The sequence below is a fragment of the Alligator mississippiensis genome, chromosome 8 (genome assembly GCF_030867095.1).
Source record: "Alligator mississippiensis isolate rAllMis1 chromosome 8, rAllMis1, whole genome shotgun sequence".
Lineage (NCBI taxonomy): Eukaryota > Metazoa > Chordata > Crocodylia > Alligatoridae > Alligator > Alligator mississippiensis.
The window spans coordinates 74168858-74180675 of NC_081831.1; the positions used below are offsets into that span (position 1 = coordinate 74168858).

The 11818-nt window shown below is 41.4% G+C and overlaps 1 protein-coding gene across 1 annotated transcript; it reads right to left on the reverse strand.

Annotated features, from left to right (window-relative positions):
• Nucleotides 1–2518: 2518 nt before the first annotated feature.
• Nucleotides 2519–11413, reverse strand: VMA21 (vacuolar ATPase assembly factor VMA21). The gene is made up of 3 exons (XM_006275479.4): nucleotides 11280–11413; nucleotides 9875–9984; nucleotides 2519–8062 (listed from the first exon to the last, which is right to left on the reverse strand). The coding sequence occupies exons 1-3, from the start codon at nucleotides 11333–11335 to the stop codon at nucleotides 7920–7922; spliced, it is 309 nt and encodes a 102-aa protein (XP_006275541.1). The 5' UTR covers nucleotides 11336–11413; the 3' UTR covers nucleotides 2519–7919.
• Nucleotides 11414–11818: the final 405 nt, after the last annotated feature.

Genomic DNA, 11818 nt, shown 5'->3' on the forward strand with positions numbered 1-11818 from the left:
TCCTGCTTCACTATTATGTGGGTCTCGCACCCCAACTACTGGGATAGGTTTGTTGTAGAGTCTTTACCTGATGCAATTTCAAACATCCGACCGCTGGTGACAGCTATCTGAACGCAGCTACGAACAAGCAAAGAGAACAGCTTTGGAGACTGCCTCTTCCCCCTAAGAGAGTTCACACTAGCATAGGGCTAGGGTTGGACAAGAAAGGTTTACCCCTTTTGCAGCTGTGCGGATGGGTTTCACCCTCCTAAGGACAGGTCACTTTCTCCACCCTCTGGGTGGGTCTCAAAGTGGAGCTACATTTTAAAATCCAGAGTTCAGGGAAACCTCAGTGTCTTAAGGAAGAAAAAACATAATAGACAGCGATGGTGCCTGGAGCGCAGGATTACGCCCACAGAGTGTACCGAGAGCTCAGAGCGTACCGTTCCAGAACTGTTTACTTTTGTGCTTTCGTGGCTTCCCTCCTACAATTCTCACCCATAAATCACCATCCATTAAAAAAAAGTTTTAATTAATAAAACACACCCATTGCCTAAGCCTCGGGCCATTGACATTGAAACGATTAAACTATAGCATGACCTGTGCTGACTGGCAGCAAAAAGATCTTTTTCTGCAGCAAGTCACCAGTGCCATCGTTAAATGTACGCAAGGGTAAAAACCTCAACTGAGCATCTGAAGGCAAAGGGTGCACTTGCTTTATCCATCTCAGGCAAAAAAACCCCCACCACATGCACAAAGGAGGAGAGATAAAGGAGATTTCAGTGTCCAGAAAAGTGTCCTGGCCACTGAGAAAGCTCTGCCCCCAAATATTCAACTCTAGGGACTCAGCACAGACATGGTGACAACCTAAATATGGAGGCCTATATCTGGCAGCGGCTATGGCAAATTAGCCAATGAATGAAGAGTCTTACATGCTCTGAACAGAAGTATCTTTTAGAGTCCTTTAGAGCTCCACCTTTAGAGCCCACTGAAGCTTTTAAACAATCTTTTAAATGTAGCCCCAATTGAAGAGCAAAACACTAGTCCAATTTAGGCATCAGAAGTCAGCCAAAAGAGCCATCTAACAGTTCACCTGTATGAACCAGGAACAAGTGGGAGTTTATCTTACAAGTAAAGCAGACTTCTTTTCCCTACCCCACACCATCAGACCCCAACAAGATCTCTCTTCCCAATCTGTGTGTCTAAGCTAGAAGGCAGGGCGACTTCAAGAATATGGGGTAACTGACTGGCGAGCAAGGAAGGTCCTTTCCTGGACATTATCTGCATACCACTCATGTCACCCACAGTATTTACCGTGACTTTAGAATGGTCATGACCCCTAAATCCCAATCCAGACGTTCACTTCTGTACCAGATCTCAATCCAGCCTCAGGGCTACAAGCCCAATCCTAGCACATTCATTTCAACTCCCTTCCAACTACCCTGGAAGTTTCAACCAAATGCAGCAGGCACGCAGTAATCTAACACAGAGAATACTATTGTTTGTCTACTTAAAACAAGAAGCTTGCATCTCTTGTTTAAAAAAACTAGAAGATCACAGCTACCAAGGGTAAGCGTGCCAGTTGCTTGTTGATAATACATTTGCATTTCAGACTCGACTTTCCCCTTTGAGGAGAATTATCAGAAGGCTACAATGCTTTTTTGTGCATTCCAAACATCCAAGGCTCAAACTTATGCATACAGGCCCAAAACATGCAGAAAATTAGTAGGAACAGCATTGCAGGTTAATGTTCTTAACTGGAAGTTTTCAGAACCCCAAATCAAAGTTGCCTTGACATTTTATATGAAAATTTGCATATTATAGTTTAGAGCAATGGTTTGGCATAATTACCAGGGTGGATTAAAAAAAAAAAAAAAAAAAAAATCAAATGATTTTTTAAATAATAAAAAAAAAAGATTTTTTAAATTAATTTTTTAAAATTTTTTTGTTAAGATTTAAAAAACAAAAACAAAACAAACCCTTATATATAGTTTTAAGATATGTTAATGCTCAGATATAGTCATAGATTATAAATTCTAATTTTATACTATTTGAGACAATATACCCATGTAACCCTTTTAGAAAAGTTTTATAAATAGGTCACAACAGGCCACGGCCAACAGGCTATATTAGGGGCCCAATCTTATGGGGTTCACAGTGGCTTCTCTATAGATTAGTAAAAGATTAAAGAAAACCACTCTACCCAATAAGACTTAGTGTTCAGTCTAGAAGATCCCATTAAGCATCTTTGTGATGTTTCGTTTCAGTTCTCAAACTGGATTCGTCTCCAGAGATGACATCCTTGTTAACAGCAGTATATGGAGATGAGCGATAACAGACCCGATTACTCACCCATCAGCCCTCTTGTCTCCCTGCAAGTTTGTGCACACAGAGTCCAGCCCGTCCCTGTGTCTAAAGTGTAAAATTTCAAGAAGTTCAATGAATAAAGGATATCAAAACAACAAGAGTGCACTTTTGGTAGAAAACAATGACTGAATTGAGGCTTCCTGACCAGTGATTTGAATCATTATTTAAATCGTGATTTTAAATGATTTTATTTAAATCAAACCCACTCTGATAATTGCCCAGAGAACTGGAATAGACAGTATGTGTGAAAAAGGCACATTCAAGTTCCTATCTTCACCTGCCAACTCCCTTCCCCTCACCCCTTCATCACTCCTCTGCCTTCAACAGATGACCTCCAACACAGAGCATGGCCTCTCTGACCTCATCTGCAAGGCTTTCATCGTGTCCAAATTGTATCCCCCTCAGAGAGCAGCCGCTGCTGTGCAGATTTGTTTTACAGTTTACAGAGAAAAACAAAAGGTAGTATTTTTTCCACTTTCCTCCATCCCCTCCAATTCTCTGTCCTTAGATTGCAAGCTGCTTGGGGCAACAATATTGCTTCTCCAAGGCTTCTAATGTACCTTCCCAAATCGTGAATGCCACCAAGTTATTCAGGTTCATCTCTGTTAAGATTCTAATATCCTATTGGAAAAATCACTATTACTGGTATTTCCTTACCAATACAGCATCTAAAAAAAGTTGAAAATTACAAAGAAAAGCCTGCCACCTAGCAAATCATTCTGCTAGTGCAGTAAGACAAAAAGTGAAGTTCCCCAACTTTGTTTATTGACAATCTTGGACAATGGCCAACTCCTGGGGGCCATTTACCTAAACTTAAATTTGCTTTAAATAAAATGAGAATGACCAATAATCCTCGCTTCTACCCAGATGCTAAATAAGTCTCAATATCGAACCATCCATTGTATTTCAAATACAAAAAACTACTACTAGTATAGTAACGTTTGCTTACGCTGGCTAGTCTTGGGGAGATTGACCAGATGATGCAAGTTAATCGATGACAATTAGTGAACATTTTCCTCTGCAGATTTCACATTCACCTGGTTTAGCTATTCAATCAAGTTAACTAGATGAAATAGCCTCACCTCTTAATCACTACTCATTTCAGACTAAGCAAGTATTCCTCCTGTCTTTGGGGTGATAAAAGGAAAGGTTACATGAAAAGTGAAGAAGTGCAGACAACCAAGAACTAGGAAATCTGAAAAACTATTACCAAGTTTGGAAAGCTACTGGACCTTGGATTCCACAATGGCCAGTTTCCCCAGTGCACAAGATTCCAACTGCGATGGGTCTTAAGCATTTAGGCTGGTATCCATGGAGACCCTGTCACAAGCCTGCACCATCATGGCCCTGTCACTTCTGGGGTCTCAATGGACACCAGCGAGAGGCACAGGCAGGAGCTGTAGGGAAACAGAGTGTGGCTGCATCTGACATTTATTCCACTCCTGAACTAACTTAACTAAATGTGATAACTAAATATATATATAATATACATAGCACGAACTTTCACAAACCCAAGTTCACTTCACTGTGAAAGGATGTGCAGAAAAAACATAAGTCGGTGACTATAAGTCAGTCTATAAAGGTGCATACATACCCTGCCTTCTGACTGAAATGACTAACTACCCCCCTCCTCCCACCCACGTATGAAAGATACAGATCATGAGATCTGCTTGGAAAATAAGACTATTTCTTAACACTGAACAGTGTACAGTGACTGAACTGTCACTCTATTCGCCCTGTTAAACCACCACATAAGCTCCTGTACTTGAAGTACTAAAAATCATTCATAGTTTAAAAAAAAAAAAAAAAAAATTAATGCAAACCAAGCTTTGTGCACCAACATTGCCTTGTTAAAAGGTTTGCACTATTTTTACACAAAACTAATATACAAGACAAAAACATTTATGATTTTAGAAATACAATGTTACAACATTACAGCATACAGATTTGCTTCTATGTTACCCTGCACAGACAATGGATTACACATTAAATGTTCAGGCTACAAAGGTTGGAACATACAGATTTTAAAAATATATTTAAGTGCTGCTGAAGCACAAGAAGGCTTCAAGTAGACATTATCATGGCATGTAATTTCTACTATCAAGAAGGCTTAGCAACCCATTATGTTGACATTAGCAGAGCAGTTCACAAAACCAATTTCACTGGTTGTCCCGCAGACCAGCATCCCTCTACAAACAAAGCTTATCCTGATAGAGAGCTCCCTATTATACATAATCTTTATTAGGACGTCTCAGTTTATGCCAAACTAACACTTAGCATGAACACTTACATCAGACCACGCCCAAAGAGCTTGCAAACAAGGAAGAAGTTCCTCGTTTGCAAGCTTTTTGGGTAGTCCCTTAGTTCTGCCTTTATGGTGAGGCTTAGCACAGCCACTGGGGGGGAAGAGGTCCATTACTGAGGTATGCAGGCATTACAGCCATGTTTCTAAATCTCTGGATATCCAAATGAGTTAGAATCCTACTTGAAGTAGCACTTATAGTGCTTGTTTTGTTTTAAACAAACAGATTTTGGGCTTGTCTACATTAGTCAGACCAAGCCAGTTTTTAGACAAGCTAATGCTTACATTGAGTTTAAGGCAGATTTTAAGCCGTATCTGAACTGTGCTATGGATGCTCTTTAAGCCCTTTTTAACTTCCAATTCTGTGGTGCTGACTTCTTATTGGTTTCAATAGCGTACTTTTCACTGGCCGTGTCTACATGAGATGCCGACTGTGCAGCTCGCAGTTACTGCAGTCATTGAGTACTTGGTTATACAAGTACTCAATGACTGCGCAGGCAGTGCTTTGTGTACATGCAGCCACTGTGTCACTCACCTGATGGCTCACCAGCTTCCTTGCTCTGACAATATATAACCTAGCTTATTGCTCTTACCCTTTTCCACATAATCATCTTGCTTTCTCTCAAGGGAATGTTTTTGAAACCAAGATATGCCAGTTGCAGAAACAAGATGTAGCGAATGGGTTAACAGTATCTTTTCCACTCTTAAATGGCTGAGATGTGCTGGAAACGTTTGAGAGAGCCAGGACATCTCAGTTTTTGTGATCAACCCAGCAAGTTAAGTAATTATTTCCACAATCCCAAGGAAATACAGTTTTAGCATCGGGACATTCCTGCCATAGAACACAAACATAGATATAATATAGTACACAATTAGTGAAGCAGGACAGACCTTTCATTTTCAAACATATTATAAATTGAGCAAAATTTACTCTGTACATTGCTTTAGCTAATCTATTCTTTATGATTGTGTTAGTATGTGAGCAGCAACAAAACAAGTCCAGAAACTTTTCAGCTCTAATATTTGTTTACTAGTTCTTGATAATGGGATTTGTTCTACAAGGTCTCTCTTTCTTACAAGGCATTATTTATTATATAACATGTAGAACATAGGTGAGAAGATAGGAATTTCTCACTGTGTCACCTTATAAAATAAAACTGCATGAGAAATAAACTACAGGATCATTTCCTAGTGTGCCAGCAGCAACCTAACACTGGCCTTTTAGACTGGAAAACCTAATGCTGTAGGAACAAGATTTAAAGGTTGATTTGTCCTAATTTGAAGTCACTATGCAATAGCAGGTTTCACGTTAATGCTTCATCCCACATGTGAGATGGTTCTACAGCTTAATACTCCATTCTATAGCTGCAAGGCAGGTATGTACCTGTGCCTCGTTTTATAATAGTCATAGGCATATTTTGCCTGCAAGTGCAAAAGCTAATACTCTGTATCTTGTATTAAGCAAAAATCTCATAGAAATGGCGTAAGTGGTAAAAATGAAATGGAAAAACCCGAAGCAATTGCTTTAAAAACAAAACAAAATGAAACAAACCCAAGAAACCTAACCCCTAACAAAAAAAACAACAAATTGGGAAAGTTCTGTGCATGGTGGTACCCTGTTCCCCAAACATGCAAAAAGCCTGTTAAGGTTAGCACAAAACCAAAATACAATTCAGGGCAGCATGCTAGCAAAGTTTCATCCTGATTTGACTATATAGTTCATGATTCAACAAAACATACAGGCCTGTTTTTTATTATTGGGAATTAGCAATGATAAAATATGATGGTGCCAATCTTTTAACAGTGGTCACAGTATCATTACCATATTATTTCACAGCATCACTATGGTTTGCTTTTTCCTTTAAAACATGCTTGTTTCTCCTGTACATCTCTAAAACCCACTCTCTTTGTTCATGACTACACCCCAGAAAATATAAAAAAAAAAAAATCAGCCCGTTATCAGTTGAAACAGAGCTAGTCCAGAGCAACTGCTATTTAGTATTTTCACTGAAAAATAAATACTAAATATCTCTCCTTTTGTAAGGAAGGTTCACAACAGGAAAGGTAGGCAGATAAGCAAGTTCACAATATTGCAATCTTCCAGATTCATTAGAAATAGCCAAAGGATGCAGGAACAAATCATAAGAATTTAAAATGCAACAAGCCAAAGTTATATTTAAAAGAAAAAAAAAATTTAATATGAAGTGCAGAACCAAAATCAAGTTTTCTGATCAACTAGTTGTTTTGCCCTGATCTTTGTCCCCAAATATGAGTTTCCAGAGAATTTGCTGCATTTAATTGGAGGTAAAGCTCATTGCTGGGATTCACATTATACTTATGATTTGAGCTGTAGTACAGATCACTCTGAAATGTATCAGTCACTCCTTACTATATCAGCAAGTTATCACCTAAAATGGTTCTGTATAACTTAGAAAAATATGCCCTGGAGATTAGATTAATTATAAATCAAAAAATAATGTTTTCTAGATAAATGCGATGCAAAAATGATTTTTGGTAAAACTGAGAAGCCATATTTTGCTAATGACATTGTAAGGGTGCATCCTTTAATTTGTGGCTGTGATATCTTACAATTGCTACAAGCATATTTAACTAACTGCTCTCCAACATGCAAGTTTTTTAGCCTCAAGAACTACCTTCTGGGATTATGGAAAGTGCATTATCTGTTCCATTGCTCCAAACAAAAATGTAAACTATATACTTGTATTACCATGGCTGACTAGTACAAAACAATGCTCAGTTTGATTCTGTGCTCCCAAAATGGAGCAAAGGCCCATAAAACATGAACAAAGCTAGTGTTTTAGTCCTACTGGCATATTACTCAGTTTCTTTTGAAACTAGTAAGTTAACAGTAGGAATCAATACATAATTTTAAACTTAATAATTGACTTCAACCAACATTTTGCTTAGCTGTCCTTGCCTGCTCCAAGATGTGCACAAAAAAAAAAAATCCAAAAAACAAAAAACCCCAAACTGTGCACACATTCAGCCCAGCCTATTTGTTTCAATTTCAGGTGAAGATCTTCTCAACCTTGCCAAGTTGAGGTTGAATAACTTTTGTTTTAGTCTTTAGCCAAATATTGGTATTCAGATGAGATGAGCATAAATCTTTTTCTATTCATACAGACTTCCAGTGTTGAGGCATTAACCTCCACTTTGTTGTATGTGTACACCGTACATTATGAAGAAAGTTTTTACTCAATCCACAACTACTCTGTTTACAGTCCGTAGGCATCAGATGGTGATATTCACTTTAATCTTGCTTGCCTTCCCGCCACTGCCGAGAACCTTCATTCCACGCTACATAGACAAACAGAGCAAGTACCACATGAACAGCAACAACAGCAACTATGGCAGCATAAAAATAGCTGTCTCTGTTGGACATTCCAAAGGTACCTGAGAAAGTAAGACACAAACGATAGCATACATTAGTTCACAAGAATTTGCTGATTTACATTAAGACACTGAGCTGAAATGTGTAGTAGTTACAAAATACCAGATTACACAAGTGTTTCTGTACAGACAGGGATCACTAGGCCAAAATTCACAACAGTAACAGATTTCACACTCATATTACAGTTGGGATGACAGCTTTTAACAAGCACTTCCATTACCTTTCAGAAATGCAGCTTTTTAAACCTTCACAGCATTTGTAAAAGCTCATTTTCGAACATCACCTAAGCCTCTGCACCCTGATAGTAACTTTTATTCCCTTACAGGCAGGAAAGTCTTAGGAAGAACAGTTAAGTGATTCACTTCGACTGTAAGTGTGAATTAGCAGTCTGGAATTCTTGCCTTCTATGCTCAAGCCGCTAACTCATGCTTACTAACTGGAAGCAACATAAGAACTAGTAATGAAGTAAGTTACTGGACTGTGAATTTAGCCTCGTATGATATACACTACATAACTGAAGTTAAAAGATACAACAATTCACAAAAGTCCAAAATGGGTTAGCATTTTGGAAGAAAAATGAACATTTTCTATCCATTTTCCATCTTCAGATATCTTTGAACTGTGTACATAATACCCCATACATGCATGGGCTTGTTTGGAGGCAAGACTGTTTCTAAAGAGCAGTGTGCAGCTATAGAGGACGGTGGCTCCGACGTGGAATTTGACTGAGATACTGAGGTTCTAAAAGGCAACCAAGCGACACGGTCAAAAAATTTGTTACTTATGGCAATATGATCATATATTAAGAATGTGCAAGTCTAAAAGATTTTTCAGTCTTAAGTTTCTTCCCTGTATGATTGTTCATTAAATTAATAATGTTAGATTGCAATACATTTCCATACTTCAAACTCAGCAACATTATTCTCCTATATAATGGGTATGAATAACTAGAACTATTTTCAGGATATTACTTGCTATAACCCAAAATGAACTGCCTGTAAATCTTGTTGCGATTAACACAGCTTGGCAAGACAGATTTCAAAGGTGAATATATCAAGGAATAATTTTTTTCTGCAGGTGTTTCTAATACTTTTTCCACAGGCACAAACTTTAGCTTTCAGAACTGTATGTAGCCACACACACCAAAGAGAGCCAAGTTAGTTTTGGGAAACTCTTCAAATCTGTGATATATTTACCAAATCCTCTTTCCTTAAAGAGGAAGTTCCATTTTTAACAGCAAGATGTTCCATCATCAGAAGTTCCCTTATTCTTGCCTGTTTATCATGCTGCAGAATCTGTGGTCATTGTTGGTTTATTATTAAGCATCTGACAGTGCTATACTCCACATTACCAGCTAAAGCCTCATTTTACAGGAAGAGGATGGAATTCCACAGGCAATCATGTTCAGCTTCTGTTTGACCTTGTAACGTTACGTTACAAAAATATATGGGTTACTGAAGCATGGAATTATTCCATCTTGAACATTATTTTCCACTGCAACCTTATGATTCCCACACACTTTAACAAGTGCAGGCCTTGAAATATTTGTTATATAAACAGATCTCAGATTTTATATTTACACAGGTGGCTTTTCCAATGAAATGGTTGACACAAGATGCCAAACTAATTCAGTTATTCAAATGGTCCTGCCCATTAAAATATTCAATTTACTTTCTAGCCCCAAATTCAAAACATTTCCTTTTTACGCCAAGGCATTTATACTACAAAGAATTATAGAAGAGAGACGAACACAGCAATACTGACACAAAGCTTTTCCTCTTGCAAGCGTTTCTAATTAGCAAAAAGAGAATTACCTTCAAATACATAAGCCTTTGAAGAAAAATATAGCCCAATAGGTAGTGTGATCATTAAAGCAGTGAAGAACAGGAGTGTTCTTAAAGTTGACGTTATTGAACCCTCATTTCTGAAATAAACCAGAAAGAAAAGTAAACACAGAAGGAAATCACAACGTGCAGGTCTGACACGCTGCGTAACTTTGCTTCTGCAGGAAAAAATACCCAACAGCAGCTTACATCTTTGTTGCGATGCCTTGCGTTTGCTCTGTAGATTAGAAGAACAGAGCTTTGCACTCAGTGGCGGCATTAACAAGTCTTCAAGGTCAGAAGTAGCCAAGACCACGTCCTACCATTAAAAAGTTACAACTTGACAAATAGTGATATCACTTTTTGAATTTCTTAGCCCTCACTTTGACGCACATTTAGTAAAGCACTCAAGGGAGCTATGGTTTAAAAGCCACGCTTCTACCAATTTTCCTATTTGTGTATTTGTGGACTCGTGTGTTAAGTCGGCACGCCCACGCGATCGACCCATTCTCCCGTCATGTTTGTGGGAAAAATCCCCAAGGATCACGTAGGATATTTTACGCGTGCTCCAGGGGCGGAGGCGCGCTGCTCTAATCAGCGTGGCTCGCAGCCACGTCTCGTCAAAATCAAAGTGCTGCCACGTCTCACGTACCAGCGCCCTCGCGCTTACACATGGCAGCGGGGGTGCCTGAATACAGCTCGTTCGATCACGCACCCCCACGGCCACTTTTAAGCGCGGGGACGCAGACACCCGAGACGTGGGAGGCTGCTGCGGCACGGCCGTCGAGGCTCCATTAATCCGACGTGCCGCAATTCCAGCGCGTCGGAGCCGCCTCCGCCTTCACATGTTGGCGCCCTTAAAAAAAAAGTCAGGAAAGCAAGACACGGTTTTAACGGTGTCCTACTCGAGTGGCTGTTGTGGGAGCAGGGCAGTTTGGATAAGGATGACTCTGCCTCAGGTTTTAGTGCAAGTTTCTCTTCCTCCTCGTGCGGGGAGGCCCGTCTCCGTCTCCGTGATCTCGACGGATTGGGAACCGGCTCAGTCTGCGCCTCGTTCCTGCCAGATCCCACCGGCTCGGCTCACGCGTTTGCTCCAAACCGGTTCTGGAGGCACCGAGGCGCTGCCCGGCAAGGTCACCGCGCCCCTGCCCCAGCAGGCGGGAATTTGGACGTGCAAAGGGCTGCAAGGCAGGCGGGCGGGCACGGCCCAGCTCTAAAACCCCGTCTGGACGGGAGAGGGGGGGGGGGGGACTGGAATTTGAAGTCTTTGGTTTCAGCGGTCTGAAGCGACCCGAGGAGGCGCCCCACCCCACCCCACCCCGCAGAGCTCGCAGCAGGGAAAAGCCTGGCCCTCCCGCCACAGCCGTGCCGCCCGGCTCCCCGCCCCGCTCCTTACTGCCGGGGCTCGGGGGGCGCCAGCGCGTTGAGGGCCGCCTTGTCGTAGCGCTCCATCGCGCTCCCCTCACACCGCAACGCCGCGCACTCCGCTTCCGGCCAGGTGCCTACTCCCTCCCCGCCAATCAGGTGATTCCAAGCCGGTCAGGTGACCTCCCCCTTCTCCGCGCCAATCAGGTGAGTCCAAGTCAGTCAGGTGACCTCCCCCTCCTCCGCGCCAATCAGGTGAGTCCAAGTCTGTCAGGTGACCTCCCCCTCCTCCGCGCCAATCAGGTGATTCCAAGCCGGTCAGGTGACATCCCCCTTCTCCGCGCCAATCAGTTGAGTCCAAGGCGGTCAGGTGACCCGAAGCTGGGAGACGGGGAGCAGAGGGAGCGAGTAGCCCGCGGGGTGTGTTCCAATGGCCACTAGGCCACGCCCCACTTCCCCCTCAGCCAATCAGGGCTCCTCCCTTCTCAGAGCGCTCAGCTGAGGAAAGGGGCGGGGCTAAGCCAGGGCTGGAGGGAGCGGGGAGTGTTGCCGTCATTACCGTATTTATAC

Bases quoted from the DNA above. Each gene is read 5' to 3' on its own strand.
- VMA21 (XM_006275479.4), bottom strand. From the start codon at position 11,335: ATGGAGCGCTACGACAAGGCGGCCCTCAACGCGCTGGCGCCCCCCGAG. The intron at 9,985-11,279 runs GTAAGGAGCGGG...GGTTTATTTCAG, and splicing joins GCGCCCCCCGAGCCCCGGCA to AAATGAGGGTTCAATAACGT. The intron at 8,063-9,874 runs GTAATTCTCTTT...TTACTTTCTCAG, and splicing joins AAAGGCTTATGTATTTGAAG to GTACCTTTGGAATGTCCAAC.